Source organism: Musca vetustissima, unplaced genomic scaffold, assembly GCF_032173495.1.
Source record: "Musca vetustissima isolate MV318-11 ecotype Yass unplaced genomic scaffold, APGP_CSIRO_Mvet_v1 utg2525, whole genome shotgun sequence".
Lineage (NCBI taxonomy): Eukaryota > Metazoa > Arthropoda > Insecta > Diptera > Muscidae > Musca > Musca vetustissima.
Window position 1 is genome coordinate 182,963 of NW_026880725.1, and position 18,828 is coordinate 201,790.

The window sequence follows — 18,828 nt, forward strand, 5'->3', positions numbered from 1 at the left end:
TGTTTTCTATTAAGGTTATACATAATAATTTTTTAATTTTATTTTTTGTATAAAGGTTTGATGTTAATATAAAAAATTTCTACAGATATAAGCCAAATTATGTGAATGCTTTATTTTTTGTAGTATTATTTTAAAAAAGGCCAAATCATTGTTATTTTCATTTATAGTTTTTAACAAAAAAATTGATTCTAATACTTTTAGGCGGCAGGCAAAAGTGGGGGTAGGCAGTAGTTAATAAAAAAAGGTTTTGATATATTGATTTTTGGAAAAAACAATTTTGCGGGTTTATGCTATTGGTTTGTTTTTTTTTTCAGGGGGTGGTGGGCTCTTAATCAAATACATTTAAATTGTCTTCATTTTTGGTGATCTTAAAAAAATTATATATATACAAACGTCTTTTGTTCGAAGGAAGGTTAAATTCAAAATCAAATTTTGTTGGTAGCATTTTATTTAGATTTTTTGGTTCAAACGAAAAAAAAAACAACAAAATTATGTTGTTTATATGTGAATAGGATGCGATTTTTGGTTTTATTTTTTTTGGTTTTTTTTTTTGAAGGAAGGGCTGAAGGATTTACATTTATAAAAATAAAACAATATTTATATAAATAAAAAAAACAAATTAAAAATAATATTTTAAATACTAAAAAAATAAAAGAAAAAACAAATTTTATTTTGTTTTTTAAATACTAATCGATTCCTTTTTTTCTTGGTTTGTATGCAAAAAAAAACTTCCTCTCTTTCAAATGAAAAAAATTAAATAAAGAAAATTTGAAAATAAAGAAAATATTACATACACACATACAATTCTCAAGGGCTAGGCCATATATGTTATAAATAGCATACACATTTTATATAACATAATGGAAATAATATGAAATTATTTTTTCATTTATATATACTTTTGGAAAATACAAACAGAAAGAGAATAAGAAATGTGAAACAGTGAAGAGAAATGAAGAAAACACAGAGGAGAGAGAAGAAAAACCATAAACATTTATACAAATATTTATATACAATAATAAGAATGATACTAATTAGGAAAAAACATGCACTCATTTCCTTTTTTAACAACACCTATTCCAAAGCAGAAACAATCAACAATCACAAACAATAACAATTCATCAAGAATAATAATTGATATGATTTTGTAAATATTGTGTTCGAAATTACTTTTTTCTTCTTCTTTAAAATATCATTTGTTCAATTTAAAAGGCATTTAACTTTACTTTAATCTTTATTTTCTTTTTTCGTTAAAATTAAAATTACAAACAAAAAATATTTAAACAAAAAAACACACACAGAGTTTAATTTAACGGAAATTCTTAATATTTAGCAAAGGAAGAATAATAAAAAAATCATTAAAACAAAAAATGAAAAGAAAAAAACTAAAAGTTAAGCAAACAAAATTACAAATTTGTTTACTTTCTTTTGGTGTTTCAAAACTAAAAATTAAAATTATCATTATGATTATTATATTTAATATATATTGAATTTATTGTTCTCTTTTAACATTTTTTCCGTTTGTTTCTCTAAGCATAGAAGTTGTTTAAAAAATAATTAATAAATTAAAAAAAAACATAAAACAAATTAAACTAAGGGAGACATCATACAAAAATTTTTACTAAAAAATAATGTTAACAAGTTTTCGAATTTTAAACATAAAAATTTTACAAAGTTTTTTTTCTTAAGAACAAATAAACAAAATATTAATGTTAGACTATGAATATTAAAAAAAAAAAAAATAATTAAATATCTAAAATTATTATGTGTTAGGCAAAGGGTTAGAAAAAGATTCGATCAACTGAAAGTTTAAACAAAGTCAGACAAATTGAATATGAGGCGTACACACAATCTTCAGGCAATTTTCAATTAATTTTAATGTCAGAAATGTATTTAATTTAGTTTAATTATATTTTTTTGGAAATATATCACAAATCGTCCTTCTGATAATATGATTTATAGTTTAAGCTTTTCTTTACACTGGGGTTTTTTCACCTATCTTTAAAAGAATTTAAAATTAAATTCATTTAAATAATGCATTTTTATTAAACTCCCATTTAATGTAAACATAACCTAAAACACCCTACACATTGACACCTAAATTATGCTCCATTAATTTGACGTGTAAACAAGGAACTTGATTTCTTAAATGACGTGTTTTAATTAAACTCAATTGTATGTAAACATGAGAGACAGAGAAAGAACATTTCAAATTGTATAAGAACATTTGATAGAGAGAGAGAGATCAGCTGCTGATGATTACAAATACGTATTTTTTAATTTTCTAATTAAAACACGTATAGTGTAACGTTTTTTGATTGTCAAAGGCATTCATTTTATTCAGCTGTCATCGTAAAACTACGTTGACGAGAGAATAGTCAGCTGTTGCATACATTTGATTGTCAAAAATGTCTTGTTTGAAATACTTAAATGAAACACGTGAAGTGTAACATTTTTTTTAATGTCAAAATTCATTAATTTTTATCAGCTGTCATTGTATAATTACAATAAATAGCTAATTGTCAAAAATTTTCTTGTTTTGAATTACTAATTAAAAATGTTTTTATTTATATTTTGCAAAATAGATTTGTTTTTATTTAAAACGGTTTGTTTTCGTGTTGGCTTTTAACTCGCCAATTAAGACAAAAAACGCGTAAAGCGTAACATTCATTGACTGTCAAGTGTAAGCTATCATATAGCAACACTGGCGAGACATCAGCTGTTGCATTCATAGACTGTCAAAAATGTAAACAACCGCCATCTGTTGTCATCTACCACAACTATATATAGTGAAATATTAATGGAATTGATATGAATTTAAATGAATTGGAATAAATTATTTATCTACAAGAATATTAGGTATGTTCAGACTCAGAAATAAATATATGTATATATAATAAAAAACCTATTGTCAGAATAGAATGAAAATTGTTTCTTATATTGTTTTTTGGAATTGGAAACGAGGGATTGGGAAATCCAATAAATATTTAAAAAAATATATATATATATATATATAGAAGCATTTAATTAGAACATAAATCATATTATTTTAACAATCTCTATTTTCATTAATCATTTGATCCAAAGCAAATGATAGAAATAAAGTTCAAAAATAATTAAGAGGGACGAAGAATGGTTTTTTAAAATATCTTGAAAAATGAATTAAAATATTTAGGAATTTAAAAAGTTTATTATTTTTTTATGGAAATAAAAATTAATAAAATATTAATAAATTATAAAAACTAATGACGAATTGAATGCATTCCCCATATTCTCTATAATATTGTTTACATGTTGTGTTTATATTTTATGCAAAAAAATTAATAAAATGTAAACAATATTTTTTGGTTGTCTGACAGTGTCGTGTGTGTGTGTGTTGGCCAGTATAACAGTTGAAGACAAAAGTGTGCTATAGAGAAACAGTATTACAGATGTAAATGATAACGAACAAACAGATAGATATATGTATGTAAATGTAGACAGAGAGAGAAAAAAACTAATTGTAATTATAATAACTAAGACACACAGAAATTATAAATTAAACACAAATAATAAAAAAAAATTATAATAATAATTAAACAAACAAAAAATTAATAAAAATTAATAGTACACAATAGTAGTAGAGTAGTTTCCGTGTATAAGTAGTAATAGTATTTTTGATAGATTAATATAATATATAACTAAAACTAATTATTGTATAGATTGAGAGAGAGTGAGTGAGTTAAATTTAATAACATAAATTTTAAAATAAGAATAATTTTTAATAATAATAACAATCATAATAATCATAATTATAATAAGAGTGTATGGTGGTAGTGGTGTGGTGGTTGGTTGGTGTTCGTGTGTATAAAATCATTTTCTTGTTTTATTTTTAACTTTTTCGGGGAGGAGGGAGAAGAATTTGTTTGGTTTTTTTGTATGTTCGAATCATGAATTCATTGTCTTCGAATTTCGACAATGCAATGCAATTTCAAAATAACAGTAAGTAGTAGTTGTGGTAGTGGTAATAGTAGTAGTAGTAGTTGAGTGTGTGTGAGAGAGAGAGTGAAAGACAAAGATTGATTGATTTATTGGTTGGTTGTTTGTTTTTGTTTTGTTTGGTTTTAATGTTTTTTCTCACCTGGTAAATTTGGTAGCGGTTTGGCGTGCTGAGTGCCACGAGCGCTGGGACGTATTTGTCCCACCCCACGGACCCCCCCGATTGCTGGCTGAGCCCCCTGAGCGGTGGCCCCCCGTTGAGCTGCCACCGCCGCCGCCACCACCGCCGCTTGAGGGGCCCCCTGACGATTGATGTTGCCACGGAGCCCAACGGTTCGGCCACGCGCCGTGATTCCACGCCCACGGCCAACCCCCTGTACATTGTACAAAATGCACATACACACATACATTTACAAATAAATATATATATATTCAAATATATATATTTCAACGAGTAGAACCAAGAAGCCATGGAGTAGTGGGTAGAATGCCATCATAATCGTCGTCATCATCATCATCATCATGATCGCGTCATCATCATCAATTACCATCATATTTCGCCGACATCCATTGGGAAATTGTAATTTGGTGGCCATTGACAGATCCGAGAGTTAGGTCCACATTAAGCCATTATATATCATTCGTTCAAACCATCATCATAATTATAGCATATATTCGTATTCGTATTATATAAAGTATATATATGGATCGCCAAGTATTATTTTTACAATTTTGGTTTGGGGGGGGTGGTATTAATTTTGTTGTTGTATTTTTTTTTGGTTGTATATAAATTAATATTAACAAAATAAAAATTTGGAAACATTTTTTGATTCATATTTATAAATTGGTTTGGAAACGGGAGAGAGACAGAGGAGGGAGAGGTTCGGGGTGTCAGGATATTTCAATAAAAATAACAATGAGTTTGTTTTGATGAGTTGAGAATTTTGTTGCAAGATTTTTGTGGGTGGAGAAGAGGTGGGCAATTATATGAGTTTTGGATAATCATAATTTTGTTGTTTTTTGTAAGTTTTTCGTTTTTGTTTAATTGTTTAAGACCAACGCAATAATTATTATTATAACAATTTGTTAAGAATTTAGGGTAAAACATTATTTTTTTGAACGGTTTTGATGCATTCAATTCAATTCAATTGTGTGTGTGTGAAGGGGAGATATATAGAGAGAGACATAACATAATATTTTTTTGATATATGTTTTGATTATTATATATAAATTTGATTTGACGAACATATATATAATTTTTTTAAGACGATTTTATCGTTTTGCATATTACCGACATTGTTTGATTGATTGAGTTTGAGATTGAGAGAGAGAGAGTATTTAACATAAAAAAGAAAAAAAGAAAAAGAAAAAAAACAAAATCGATAATGAACGCGTTAGAGATTTGGTTTTTAGTGTTTAAGTTTTTTTGTTTTGTTTTCTTTTTTAATATATATAGAAAAAAACAAATTGTAGTAAAAAAAACATATTCATATATAAGAGTATAATACAATGAAAGTTTTTTGTTAAGTTTTCATTTTTTGTTCATCATACTAAAAATTATTTTCTTGATATTTGGTTGTTTTAAACTAAATTCAAATAATAACAAAAAATACAAATATATATAATATATAAAAAGTGATAAAAACAAATGTAAATGTAAATTTTATAAAAAATAAATCAATTCAATGATTTGGTATTTTTCGTGTGTAAACAACAATTTGTTTTCTCAATTTGCAACATAAACAACTTATGAAAAATATATATATTAAAAACAAAAATAATAAAAAGAAATCTAATAATACAAAATAATTAACCTAAAACGTATATATTCTAGCTTGTTGTGAAATGTTCTAGTAAAAAAGCAAATATATAAAGCAATAAAAAAATAAAAAAAGCATTTTGTGTAAACAAAATGTAGGGAATACAATTTATTTTTTTTTTTTTGTGGTTTTCACTTAAAATTTATTTCCAAATACATATTTTTAGTATATTTTTTATTTTTGGATTATTTTATTCCCTACATAATTAAATATATTTAATAGCATTTAATTAAATTAATAAATAATTGTTTTAATATGTAAAATAATAAGCAGTGTCTTTTGAACATTGTTTGGTAAAAATTGCAATTTTTTATGTAGCATACTTTAAGGGTGATACTTCAAAGTTATCAATTATTTTATTTAAATTTTCCAAAACAGGATTTTAAAATAATACTATTTTAAAATTTGGAAGTATATTTGAGTTGATGGTTTTCTGATTTAGTAAGGCTATAGGATTTGAATTTAATTTACAATATTATTTTAGTGGTTTAAATCAAAGAATTCACAATTAGTTGAATTTATTAAAATGTCTCAAATGTGGATTTTTTGAACGATTTTTTTAATTTAAACAGATATTAGGGTGGCCAAGAATCTAACATTAATTGGCAAACAATTATTAGGGAGGATTTAAATATATATTTTTTAGGTTCAGATTCAAATATAGTTTCCAGGTGAAGTCAATGTGCATTTTTTTGCATACTTTCAGGATGTTATTTTAAAAGGATCACCGATTTCATATTTTTTAATGATTGATTTTAATTGTGACTATTTTAGAATTATTTTTGATTTTTTTTTAATTTAAAAGGATAATAGGATTGCAATCTAACATGAATTGGCAAACATTCTTAGTGAGGTCTCAAATATGTATATTTTTTGACGTTCCGATTCAAATATAGCCTTCCAATGAAGTCAATGTTTATTTTTATTGCATACTTTTAATGGTTAATTTTAATTATGAACCTTCCAATTATTGAAGTTTTTTTAATATAAAAGGCTATTAGGTGTGACAAGAAGCTAACATGAATTGGCAAACAATCATTAGGGAGGATTTAAATATATTTTTTGAGGTTCCGATTCAAATATAGATTTCCGGTGAAGTAAAATTTTCATTTTTATTGCATACTTTCAGGATGCTAATTTTAAAAAGGTCACGGATTTCATATTTTTAATAGCTGATTTTTATTGTGAATATTTTAGAATTATTTTTCGATTTTTTGAAGATTTTTTTTATTTTAAAGGATACTAGTGTTACCTATAATCTAACACGAATTGGCAAACAATTATTAGTGAGGACTTAAATATGAACATTTTTGGATATTCCGATTCAAATATAGCTTTTCGGTGAAGTCAATGTTTATTTTTATTTCATACTTTCAGGATGTTACTTTAAAATTAAAATTTTAATTGTGAATATTTTAGAATTATTTTTTGATATTAGGTTTTGTCAAGAAGCTAGCATGAATTGGCAAACAATTATTAGGATTTAACTATATTTTTTATGTTAGATTTCCAACATAGTTTTCATGTGAAGTCTTCAAACTCTCATGTTTAGTATACTTTTAGAATGCCACTTCAAAATAGTCATGGTTAATTGAATTGTGAATATTTTTTGATTTTTTGATTTAAATATATATATAGTGAAGTTAATTTTAATTTTTATAGCATTCTTTAAGGATGCCTCTTCAAAATAGTCACTGATTTCAGATTTTTCAATGGTTTAATTTTATTTGGATTTTTTTATAATTATTTTGGAGTTCTAGAAACATCATTTGAAATTGGTGTGAATCGGTGAAGTAATGTTAATTTATTACAGCGTACCTATGGATGCAATTTAATTTTTTTATATTTTAGAAATTATAATTTTTAATAATTATATTCAAATGACAGAACATGAAATTTTTTTCAGAACACTTTTAAAAAGTATTCACACAGAAATCATGAAAATTTTAATTATTTTTTTTTATTAATAATAATATTCAAAGGGTTTAAAATTCTAAAATGTAAATTTTTATTATTAGGGTATACTTTAAGGATGCAAGTTAAGACATCATTTGAAAGATTTCCATATGTGGATTTTTAATCGTGATTTTTTAAATAATTATTTTCAAATTCTAGAGACATTTTAATTGTATATCGTCTGATTTATTTGATCCATAATAACTAACTTCTTTCTGAAATTGGTGTGATTCAAATGAAGTAATGTATAATTATTACAGCATACTTTAAGGATGCAATTTAATTATTTTTTTTATATTAAAAACCATAGTTTTTGATAATTATTTTAAAAAGACAGAACATGACATTTTTTCAGAATACTTTTAACAACAATTCGGGTGTTGTTGGTGAAATTTTTAAATATTGATTTAAATTTCTTTTTTAAATTTACAAAACATTGTTCAAAAGACACATTTAAAGCAATAAACTTAATAAATAATAAAATTAAACAAATATTTTGTTTTATTTTTTATATGTATATAGAAAAAATAAAATAGCACTTTGGTATTCAGCTCTTGTAAAATTAAAACAAAAAAAAATTAACAATAAAAATGTAGCTTAAAATAAATAATAATAAAAAAGCAATTACAACAAAATTAGTTGAACTTAAAGCAAATAACAAAAATAATATTAATAAATTATAATGATAATAAATAATATAAAATAATTAAAAATCACAAAGCAAAGCGGCGTTAGTTTGAAATTAAAAATAAAGCAATGAAAAAAGTGCGCAATAAAAAAATTGTATTAAATAAAAAAGCCTTTTAATATAAAAAATAGGAACTATTGTGGTTGGTTGTTTGGTGTTAGTGAAAAAATGGGAATGTCAAATTGTGAATGTTAAATAAAAACATAAATCGGTTAGTAAGTATGTGTTTGAGATTTGAAATAAAATCTATATAATGGTTGGATGGATGGAAGAATGAATGGTTGGAACTATGGTTTGGTTCTTTGGTTGAATGACTGCAGTGATTTGATTATTTGATTTTATGGTTTTTTGTATTTTCGTCTGGGTTATGGTTAATCTTGGTCTATTGGAGGAAACTATTGCGGATTTGAAAATATATTTATAACAGACAACACACATTGATTGCGGAACTGGTTGGCTGCTGACTGATTGACTGACTGACTAACTGTGACACTGTTCATTGTAATGAATTTGAAAAAAAAATGCTTTGTCAATTTTTAATTTACAATAAAAAAGTTTCTTTTTTTAGTTTTTTGGTTTGTTTTTACATTAATTTTGAAATAATGGCCTAAATTTTACTAAAAACAAAAGGTAATGAAACGAATTTTGGACACACTATCTAAAAATGTGTAGGATAATCCATAATGGCAAAATGTTGATTGCTGCTGTTGAATTTTCTTTTTTGGTTTTTTTGTGGTAATAATAATGATTGTGGTGTGGTGGTGTTGTAAAATAGTGATGAACAAATTTGGTTGGTTGTCCGTGTACTTTTGGTATTTCTTTTTTGTTTGTTTGTTTGAATTTTGAAAAAAGTAACATGTGGAAAAACAAAAACAAATACATTAAAATATAAAATTAAGAAAGTTTTTTTTTTCTTTTCAAAACAAAAAAAGATTACAAAGTATCAACAAAAAAATTAAAACAAGAGACAACTAATTTAATTTAATTAGAAAAAAAAGAAACAAAAAAAGTATAGAAATAAAAACAAAAAAATAATATGTTTAATAACCCACCACATTTGTACGTGCTGTTCTCGGCAAACCACCGGCGGCGCCGGCAACCGGACCCCCACCACCAATGGCACCGGGTGGTGGCAATGGCGCCACACTGCCCGGTGGATAATCAAAGAAATATTCTCCATCATAGGTACGATAGAAATCTTCATAATATGAATCTGGATAGGCACCGCGATAATCCGAATAACCATAAAAGTCATATTCATAATCTATAAAAGCGTTTGGTAGTAGTTGTTGTTTGTTTAGGTAAAAAAAGAGGATAATAACAAAACACAAGTGTTGGTTTTTTTGTTTGTTTGAATAGTTTTGATAATTTTTGTATATTTTTTTTGGTATTGTGTTCGAGAGAGAGAAAGGTATTAAAGCCAAAGTTAAGTTGGAAAGAAAAATAAAAACAAAATTTGCCAAAAAAGATTATGATAAAGAAAAACAAAACAATAATTATTAAAAACCATTATAAATCAAACATTATTTAAAATTAAAAAAAAAACTTAATGAAATAAAAAAACTAGTAAATATTTAACTACATTAATTAACAATTAATTTCCAATTTACCGCGTTCTATAAAATTGTAATAACAAAAGTGATAAAAATGTATATTGTTTATGTTTCCTAAAGGATTGTATTTTGTAATATTATTGAAGTCTTCATATTATAATATTGAAGCCTTAACAATAAAAAATTTCAACAGAGGGATATCAAAATTGTTCAAATTTTATTGTGTGCATTTTTTTAATTGGAGTCCTACTATTAGAAAAATAACGTATAGATCTATGCACTTCAGTTTCGTTTAGGGGACAATTAAAGAAAAGTTTGGATCTGAAGCTATTTAAAAATATACTAGGATGGTCAGAGTGCTGCCTTGGACTGGCAAACATGATTTGTCAAGACTATTCATATTAAATAAATTTAAATGTCTATTGGAAATTTTTAAATATTAAATAAATATAGATTTAAATTTAAATATCTATTGGAAATTTTTAAATATTAAATAAATATATATTTTTATTTATATATCAAATGGAAATTTTTCATAATGTGAAGGATTTTCAGTTCTGTAATTTAAATAGTGAATTTTGGACATCATTTCGAGTCGTAGAGGCAGTTGAAAATTACCTTGCCTGACTTGATCTGAATCCTATTAAAATTGCATATAATCGATTCAGATTGTGAATACATATAGCTCTCGGGCGAAATATATTTTTTATAGCATACATTAGGGCTGAGAATTCAAAAATCTCATTTCGGTTCTTTTTAGAAATTGCCTTGGCTGATTTATTTAGCCCAATAACTAACCCTATTAAAATTGATGATAATCGATACATATAGCTCTCAGTTGAAGTACATTTTTATAGCATACTTTAGGGCTGACACTTCAAAAATCAATTACTGTTACAATTAGCATTTTTTTTTATATCGATCCCCAGCCAATACGACTTTTTTAGTTGTTTTTAATTACAAAAGAGAGCTACAACGGATTATAGAGTATATTTAGAAGAGCTTTCCGATTTGTAATTGTGGATATTAGTAAAAAAATCAAAATTCTGTTTCAGTTATATGTGAATTTTTTGAAGTGATTATTTTTTATTATAAATTTTATTAATTACTAGGTAGGCGCTTCAATGAATTTAGCATATTTCTCGGAAGTATTTTCGGGTTGTAATCGTGAATTTGAAAAAAATCAAATATCTATTTTTGAACAGGTGAAATACATTTTTTATAGCATACTTTAAGGCTGACACTTGAAAATCGATTACCGATTATTGATCCTCTTTATGTTATATTTTTAGTTGTTTCAATTATTAAAGAGAGTTATAATAGAGCTATCAGGGGTGAAAATCACAAATGTTCAAAAGTCTCTGTAATAGAGACTTAGTAGAAATTTTTTTATTTTATTAGAGATAATTTTTAATAAAATTCTAAGGAGCGTTATAATTAATTAAATTAGGGTTAAATTATTAAATGTCCAAAACAAAGTCGATTTGACTACAACTGTTTTAAAAGTCTATTGGTGAGAATTTTTCTATTATATTTTTTAAAATAGTTTTTATAAAATTTTCAAGGTTTACAAGAAGTTAATATTGCAATACACATTTTTTATAATATTTAAGGGGGGAGTTAATATTGAAATACCTAAACATATGAAAACAACTTATATATACATTTTTATCACTTTCTCTTTCTACGAAAAAAAAACAAATACTAAAGAAAAACCAAAAAAAAGTTGCTACATGTTCTTTAAAAAAAAACCAATTACTATAACCAAAATTAAATTATATACTAAGATTTTATTTGGTTTTTAAAAACTATATGTTTTTTTATAAATAATATCAATTCGAAGTAAGGGGAGGCTGACTACAAATTATTATTCTTCTTCTTATTTTTCTTTCAGTCTTCAAAAGAACGGGGTACGGGGTAGAGGATACAAGTGTGTGGGAAGAATTTGGCGGTTTTGTGTAAAAAAATAGGGCAATTTGTTTTACAAAAATTCAAATAACAATAATTTGGCCTTGATTTTCATTTACAAAATGGTTAGTTTATTGGTTTTATATAGCAAATGAATTTTATTTGAAAAAAAAACAAAAAGAAATTTAAATATAACAACTAAGTGAAGTGAAAACTTTTATTCCATTTATCAATTGATCAAGAAAAAAAAGGGAAAGAATTAAGAAAGAAAGGAAATGAAAATAAAAACCTTTGTGTATGTTGGCGGTTGTTTTTGGGAAGATAATTTAAAAAAGGAAATCAAAATTTAATTTAAAACGAGTGAGTGCTCCAAAATTTTTTCATTTTATTTATTTATTATTTTTTTTTGTTTGAATATTTTGTTTAAACACTTTAATTGTATGATATATATAATTGTTGTCCATAAATAAATAAATCATGACAACACTCTTCATACCATTATTAGTTTGAGTGTTTTTTTTTTTGTTACACAACAACAATTACTTACCGGCAAAACATCAATAAGTATACTGGGTGTTTAACATTTGCTACACAGAGAACAAACAACAAACACAAAATTGCAACATTTAATTACACAAAAAATAGTTATATTCTTTTTTTTATATTTTTGTGGGTAAAGAGGTTCTTAATGGGTCTGTTGGTTTAATTTTTTTTAATTATTTGTTTTTGTATTTTTTTTTTGATTGGATTTAGGTTTTGATTTTAACGGAAATGAGCTGAGTGTATATTATTTTTTATCAGAGTTTGTTTTTTGTATAATAAAAAAAGTAAATATTTTGCAGACACATTTAGTTTGACATTGAAAAAAATCAAAACGAATATAAAAAAATAACGAACAATTGTATAAATGGAATAAAAATTAACACTTAGAGGTGAATTCTTTTTGGTTTTTTGTTTTGTGTTTAATTTAGTACAAAAAGAATTATTATTTGGAGCATGCAAATTAAGAAGATTGGAAAACAGATGATGATGATAAATATGGAGAAAAAAATCGATGATTTAGTTAATTTTGTTTTTGGTGTTATGTTTCAAACAAAACTAATAATAATAACAATAATTATAATAATTAACTAAACCAAAGGAAAAGACAAGTATAACAAAAAAACAAAGAGGAGAGAAATGAATGACAAAATGAATGTAATGATGATTGATTTGAAAGTTTTACAACAGTGCAAAAAGTCATTAGAAAAATTACATTTATGACGACAAAGAAAATACAACATTTATAGAATTATTAATGATGAAAAAAGCATACAAGAATTTCATATATTAATTTGAGAGAATTAAATTTGGAATGATTTCAAATGAAACAATAGTTAAATGAAAACGAAAAAATAAACTCAAAAAAATACAATATAATATAGAAATGCATAAAAAGCTGAAACTGTTTTTGTTTTTCATTAAACTAAGTAACTAAAAAACAACTAAAAATATAATAATTATATATAAACTATTAATATAAAATAACAATAATAATTAATGTAATAGAGAAATAACAAAATTAGCCCTAATACATTATATATAATATATAAATTAGTACCAACAAAATTAAAATAAATATTGATTTTTCTCAATGATTTTTAGGAATTATATTTTAAATTATAAATAATGCAAAAATAATAACTAAAAACTATGAAAAATTATTTTCCTATATAGAATTTTTTTTCTTTTATGTTGTTGTTGATAAAAATGATTACAAAAAATTTGCTTTCGTTTTTTGCAATGAAATCACATTTGAAAATTTTAATATAGATATATTATCGGTTCATATATGTAGATTAGTTTGTTTAAACGTTTTTCTTCTTCTTTTTCTTTTCTTGCTTATTTGTAAAGAATAAAAAAATATGTTTTTTTTGTTGTTGTTGTTTTGGAATACTATAATACTAATAACAATAATAATTTGTAAAGAAAACAAAATGTTAAGACTTACCATAGTCCCTGGGCATTGGTGTGCGTAAAGGAATCCTTGGAGCACCGGGTAAACGCATGGGCGTACCTAAGGGTATCATGCCAGGATGTGTTGGTGATAGATTTCTGTATGGAGACATTGTTTCAAAGCTTTGTTTTAAAACACACACAAACACACATATTTGTTTTTTTATATAAAATATTTTGTTTTAAGAAACAAAAAAATATTGGATGGACACAGGTTTTGGTTTGGTTCGGTTCAGTTCGGTTCGGTTCGATTGGTAGTAGAAAATTGATATTATTTTGTGGTTGTTGTAGAGTAGTTTAGTAGTCACAACAATCGTTGACAAATAAAAATCAATAAAATTGTGGCAATTGTGGTGGTGGTAGTAGTAGTAGAGTTGGAGGGTAGAGTTCAAGTTTTTATATTCGGTTTTTTAAACGGGCAAAAAATAGAATAAAAATAATAAAAAAGAAAAAGAAAGGATAATTAAAATTAATAAAAATAATTGTGGCTATTGTTAACACAAAATATTGATATGTATATATCAATAGTGTGTATATATATGTATATGTGTAGAGAAGAGAAAGAAACATAATGAACGTGAAGATAGACCGAATTTTTGTTTTGTATATATGTTGCCCTTTGTTTTTGGTTTTACAATATTAAGCAAATAAAATCTGGAAGAGATTTCCTTCCATCAATAGTCAATTTATATTACGACCTAGGTAATGCAACAATGTACCCCATATCCGCTAAAAGAAAACACAATTTTCTTCACTTGCACCATTTACCTAAAATCGGACAAATCTGAAGTGATTTCAACAAAACTTGCCAGAGATTAATTTATATTAATTGCCAGTACATTGTACAAACCTGTGTGCTAATCGGACAAACTTTAGGTCTTAGAGTGCATAATTTACATAAAATCGGACGAAAAACTATATGGGAGCTATACCTAAATTTGAACCGATTTTCATGAAACTTAGTACACATCATTCTAGACGGTATACAGTACGTTATGCAGAATTTCGCTCAAATCGAAAGATATATAGGAACTTTAATGCACAATTTTCATAAAATCGTACGAAAATATATATGGGAGCTATATGTAAATCTGAACCGATTTTCCCCAATTTCAATAAGGTTCGTCCTTGGGCCAAATAAATGAGCTGTGCTAAATTTCATCCAATTCGGATCATTTGTAGTCATTTTTTTAACGAAGGCAACTTTTAGAAGAGCCATTATTGCATTCTATCTTTAAATTAAAAAAATATTGCATACATTTAGGCGCACTTCATAGATACAGTGTCAATGTGCTATTCTAAGTTGTTATTTCTTATTGCTATTTTAAACCCCATTAAAAACTGCAATTGCTTAATATTTAAACGTGTAAAAGGCAACATAACCATATTTTGTAAGATATATATCAGAATATTTGTTTGTTTTTGTGGGGGCCAAGATGTCTTTGTCCAATTGTTGTGATTTTGTAATTTGTGCCAAATCGATTAATTTCTCACAATTTTGTTAACTTCATTGTGTTCTTTTTGGGTTTCTATATTCCATTACAATACTATAACTATTCATATAACTTACCCTACAAGACCAGGACGTCCTTGCATCATTTGCATCATACGGCGTTCACGTGCACGTAATATTTCCTCCTTTTTCTTTTTATCTGATGGTGGTTTTGCCAAAGATACCTTTATTTTTATAAGGGAAATATTATTAGTTTTTTTTTTTTTTGAAGATTACAATTATGTTGGAAAGAAATCTATGGTTCGCAACACCTACCTCCATATTAGAAGCACCAACTTCTTTGCCATTTAAAGCTCTCATTGCCACAACAGCGCTATCACGATCCTCAAAATGCACAAAAGCATAGTCTTTTATTTTCTTAACACGTTCAACTTTGCCATATTGCTCAAATTGTTCCTAGATAAATAAATTAAGATAAGAAATATTATTAATAAAAAAAATAATTAAAAGGAGATAAAGAATAATCAGTACATTAAACAAATAAGAGAATGTGTTATTCCCTGGATAGTACGCAGACATAATCCTACATTTTCATATTCTTCACCATAAGGCGGACATTAAAAAAAAACTAAAATCCATCGGGGCTTTTATATGGGAGTGGGGATATACCATGATAAATACATGTCAGAAGAAAATGAACAATCAGAACATTAAAAATTGAAGAGAATGTCTTATTCTCTGGATGGTACGCGGACATAACCCTACTTTTTATATTCTCCACCATAAGGCGGAAAACCTAAAATCCATCGGCTCTTTTATATAGGCGTGGGAGTGGTATGCCACGCTAAATAGATGACTGACGGAAATGAAATAGGCTACATAGGTTACAAAATTGTTCTAATACTTTACAAATGTCGGTAATGGAGGACATGTATGAACCTCAACATGAATCGATATTGGTGAACTTTATTAAGAAGATTTGAGAGCCAATGAGGACTCTAAATTAGAGGCTATTCGACTGAGGAATGGCATGTCAAAAATACCGAAATTGGAGATACGGTTATGTGGCGGCTATAACAGAACGTGGATCGATATTTATAATTGTTGGTTGGAAGATTACTACCGTCGGTAACACCGACTAACACTTTTTTACTTGGTTTTAGTAGGAAGGACAAAATATGGGATATTAGGGGGTGGATGTATTGTTATATGAGGTCTATAACAAAATGTGAACTCAAATATTCATAATTTTTTGCTACCGTGAAATTTGGGTCATATTGACAATTTTTGAAGACGTGAATCCAAAATACTAAATTAATTTAAATGCGGTGTCCATAAAGTGGACTAATACTGATAATAGTTTTAAGAATCAATCCTACGCCTATTTTGGCATTCGAATTTATCGAAGGGATTTTATACATTTTTTTTTTTAATTTCGAATATATAAAATTTGTTCGGATATCCTCCATTTAACACCGAGTCTTATATAAATCTTCTGAACATACCTTTAATTTATCCTCTGTCACATCCTGTGTTAAGTTTCTAACATACAAAACTTTAACTTTGGACATTGTTTGTTCATCAGGCTCCTCTTGTGGATCTGCCCAATCGACAATGATATCACATCCCCAAACCTAAAATAAAAAATGATAATTTTTTATTAAATAACGTATTTAATTACAAATTATTGTCCAAACTTACCTTAGTTCGACCAGTGCCAAGTCGTCGTTTAGCTAATGAAGCGGCTTTGTGTGATTCATATTCGAGAAAACAGAAACCGCGATTCTTTTTCTTGTCGTCTGGTGAACTATAAATTATTACTTCAATAAGGCCGGCTAAATTATGAATGCGGGGGGAAAAAGGAAAATTCAAACGAAGTTTAATTAAAAAATTATGGCAAAATATAATCATAGACCTTGTAACAAAATCTCGGTTTTTTTATTTTTAGTAAAGTGTGTGTGGTAAAATAATAAAACAACAACGAAAAAATATACAACAAAAAATTGAATTTTCAAGGAGGTACGACCTGCCTTGGGGCCTTTTGCCTTTGGATTTGAAAATAATTTTGAAATTATTTTTCTTGAACACTTATTTATATCCATTTCATTAAAACCAATGCCAAAAACGCTTTTTGCTAATTTCTGATGACTTATTGTTTTAAAATTCTTAAAAAATTTGTGTTTTGTAATGCAACTAAAATTGAAAACTTATAAAACACTTATTTATTGTTTATTATTTTTAATTATGTTTTGTTTAGAATTTTTATTCTCTTTGTACATAGTTTTGGGATTTTTTATCTTTTTTTTTTTTAGTTTGAATTTTTTAAATTCTTATTTTGTAACACCAAAAAATATATATAACATAAAAATTACACATATGGAATATTGAAAAAAAAAATAAATAAATACGTATATTGTTCAACACAATTAAAACACATTTAGTTAAAAAAGAGACAAATACAGATAGAGAAATGTTGAGAATAATAATAGATGGGGTAGATATATTTATATAGATATTTGTATATAACTGTATAAAGTTTACATAAAATTGAAAAGTAAATTTAAAAGAAAAACACAGAACAATTTGCTTTTTTTAAGGTTAACAGCTTTTTCTTTTATTGTTGTTGAACGAAGTGTTTGTTGTGAAATAGGCTTTTAACCAATGAGAAATATACAATTTGTAGTTTTGAAATAACATTGGAAATGTATATTTTTTTTTGGTGGTGGTGGGAGGGAGTTGTACTTTTTTCTAGTAGCATTTTTTTATTTAATTTTGAAATTGTATAATATGTAGCCCTTGTTGTTGGTTTGTTAGCAGTATTTTGATTTTGCTTTGCATTTTGAAAAATGGTCTCCAGTCATTACCATTTTATTTATTGTTATTATGAGGTTTTTGGTTTAAATTTATTTTTATAATTGTTTTGTTTTTTTCGTTCCAGTCCATCAAAACAAGAAATTTTGATAAAATATAAAAAAAACAGGACATTTGTTGGTTTTTTTTTTGGAAAACTTTGTCGTTTGAAGAAAAAGGGCAAGTGGTTGGCCTAAGTTAATTTTTTTTCTTCTTCTTCAAGGGTGAGGTTAAAAGGTCATGTATTTATTTTATACTGATTAAACAAAAAAAAAAAAACACTTTTTTAAACACTCTTTGTGTAATTATGGCAAAAAAATGTAACACTAAATACAATTATATAGATAGTTTATGACAAAAAATGAAGCATACTTTAAGGCGCCAATAATATTTTCTCAAAGAATGATAAACTAACTGAGGGAATATTTTAAATCGATTCCAGATGGCTTAAAAATATTATTTAAGACATAATAATTTAGATATATTCGAATATATTTTAGAGAGAAACTATCAGGATATTATTGAAAATTGGTTCAAGTCACTTATTTGGCCCAAGGACGAACCCTATTGAAATTGAAGAAAATCGGGACAGATTTAGATAAAGCTCCCATATATATTTTCGTCCGA

At 26.0% G+C, this 18,828-nt stretch overlaps 1 protein-coding gene across 12 annotated transcripts in view; it reads right to left on the bottom strand.

Moving 5' to 3' along the window:
- Positions 1-18,828, bottom strand: part of LOC133326534 (heterogeneous nuclear ribonucleoprotein R) — a 41,360-nt gene that overhangs the window by 10,304 nt on the left and 12,228 nt on the right. For 4 of the 12 annotated variants that reach the window (XM_061535152.1, XM_061535153.1, XM_061535151.1 and 1 more), the window contains exons 5-11: positions 17,053-17,186; positions 16,857-16,985; positions 15,667-15,807; positions 15,469-15,575; positions 13,894-14,021; positions 9,495-9,706; positions 4,121-4,352 (exon numbers count right to left, since the gene is read on the bottom strand). In XM_061535152.1, the coding sequence (XP_061391136.1) occupies positions 4,121-4,352; positions 9,495-9,706; positions 13,894-14,021; positions 15,469-15,575; positions 15,667-15,807; positions 16,857-16,985; positions 17,053-17,186 (1,083 nt within the window). The remainder of the gene's footprint in view (positions 1-4,120; positions 4,353-9,494; positions 9,707-13,893; positions 14,022-15,468; positions 15,576-15,666; positions 15,808-16,856; positions 16,986-17,052; positions 17,187-18,828) is intronic. The other 8 variants (XM_061535162.1, XM_061535160.1, XM_061535157.1 and 5 more) reach the window with 5 other exon arrangements.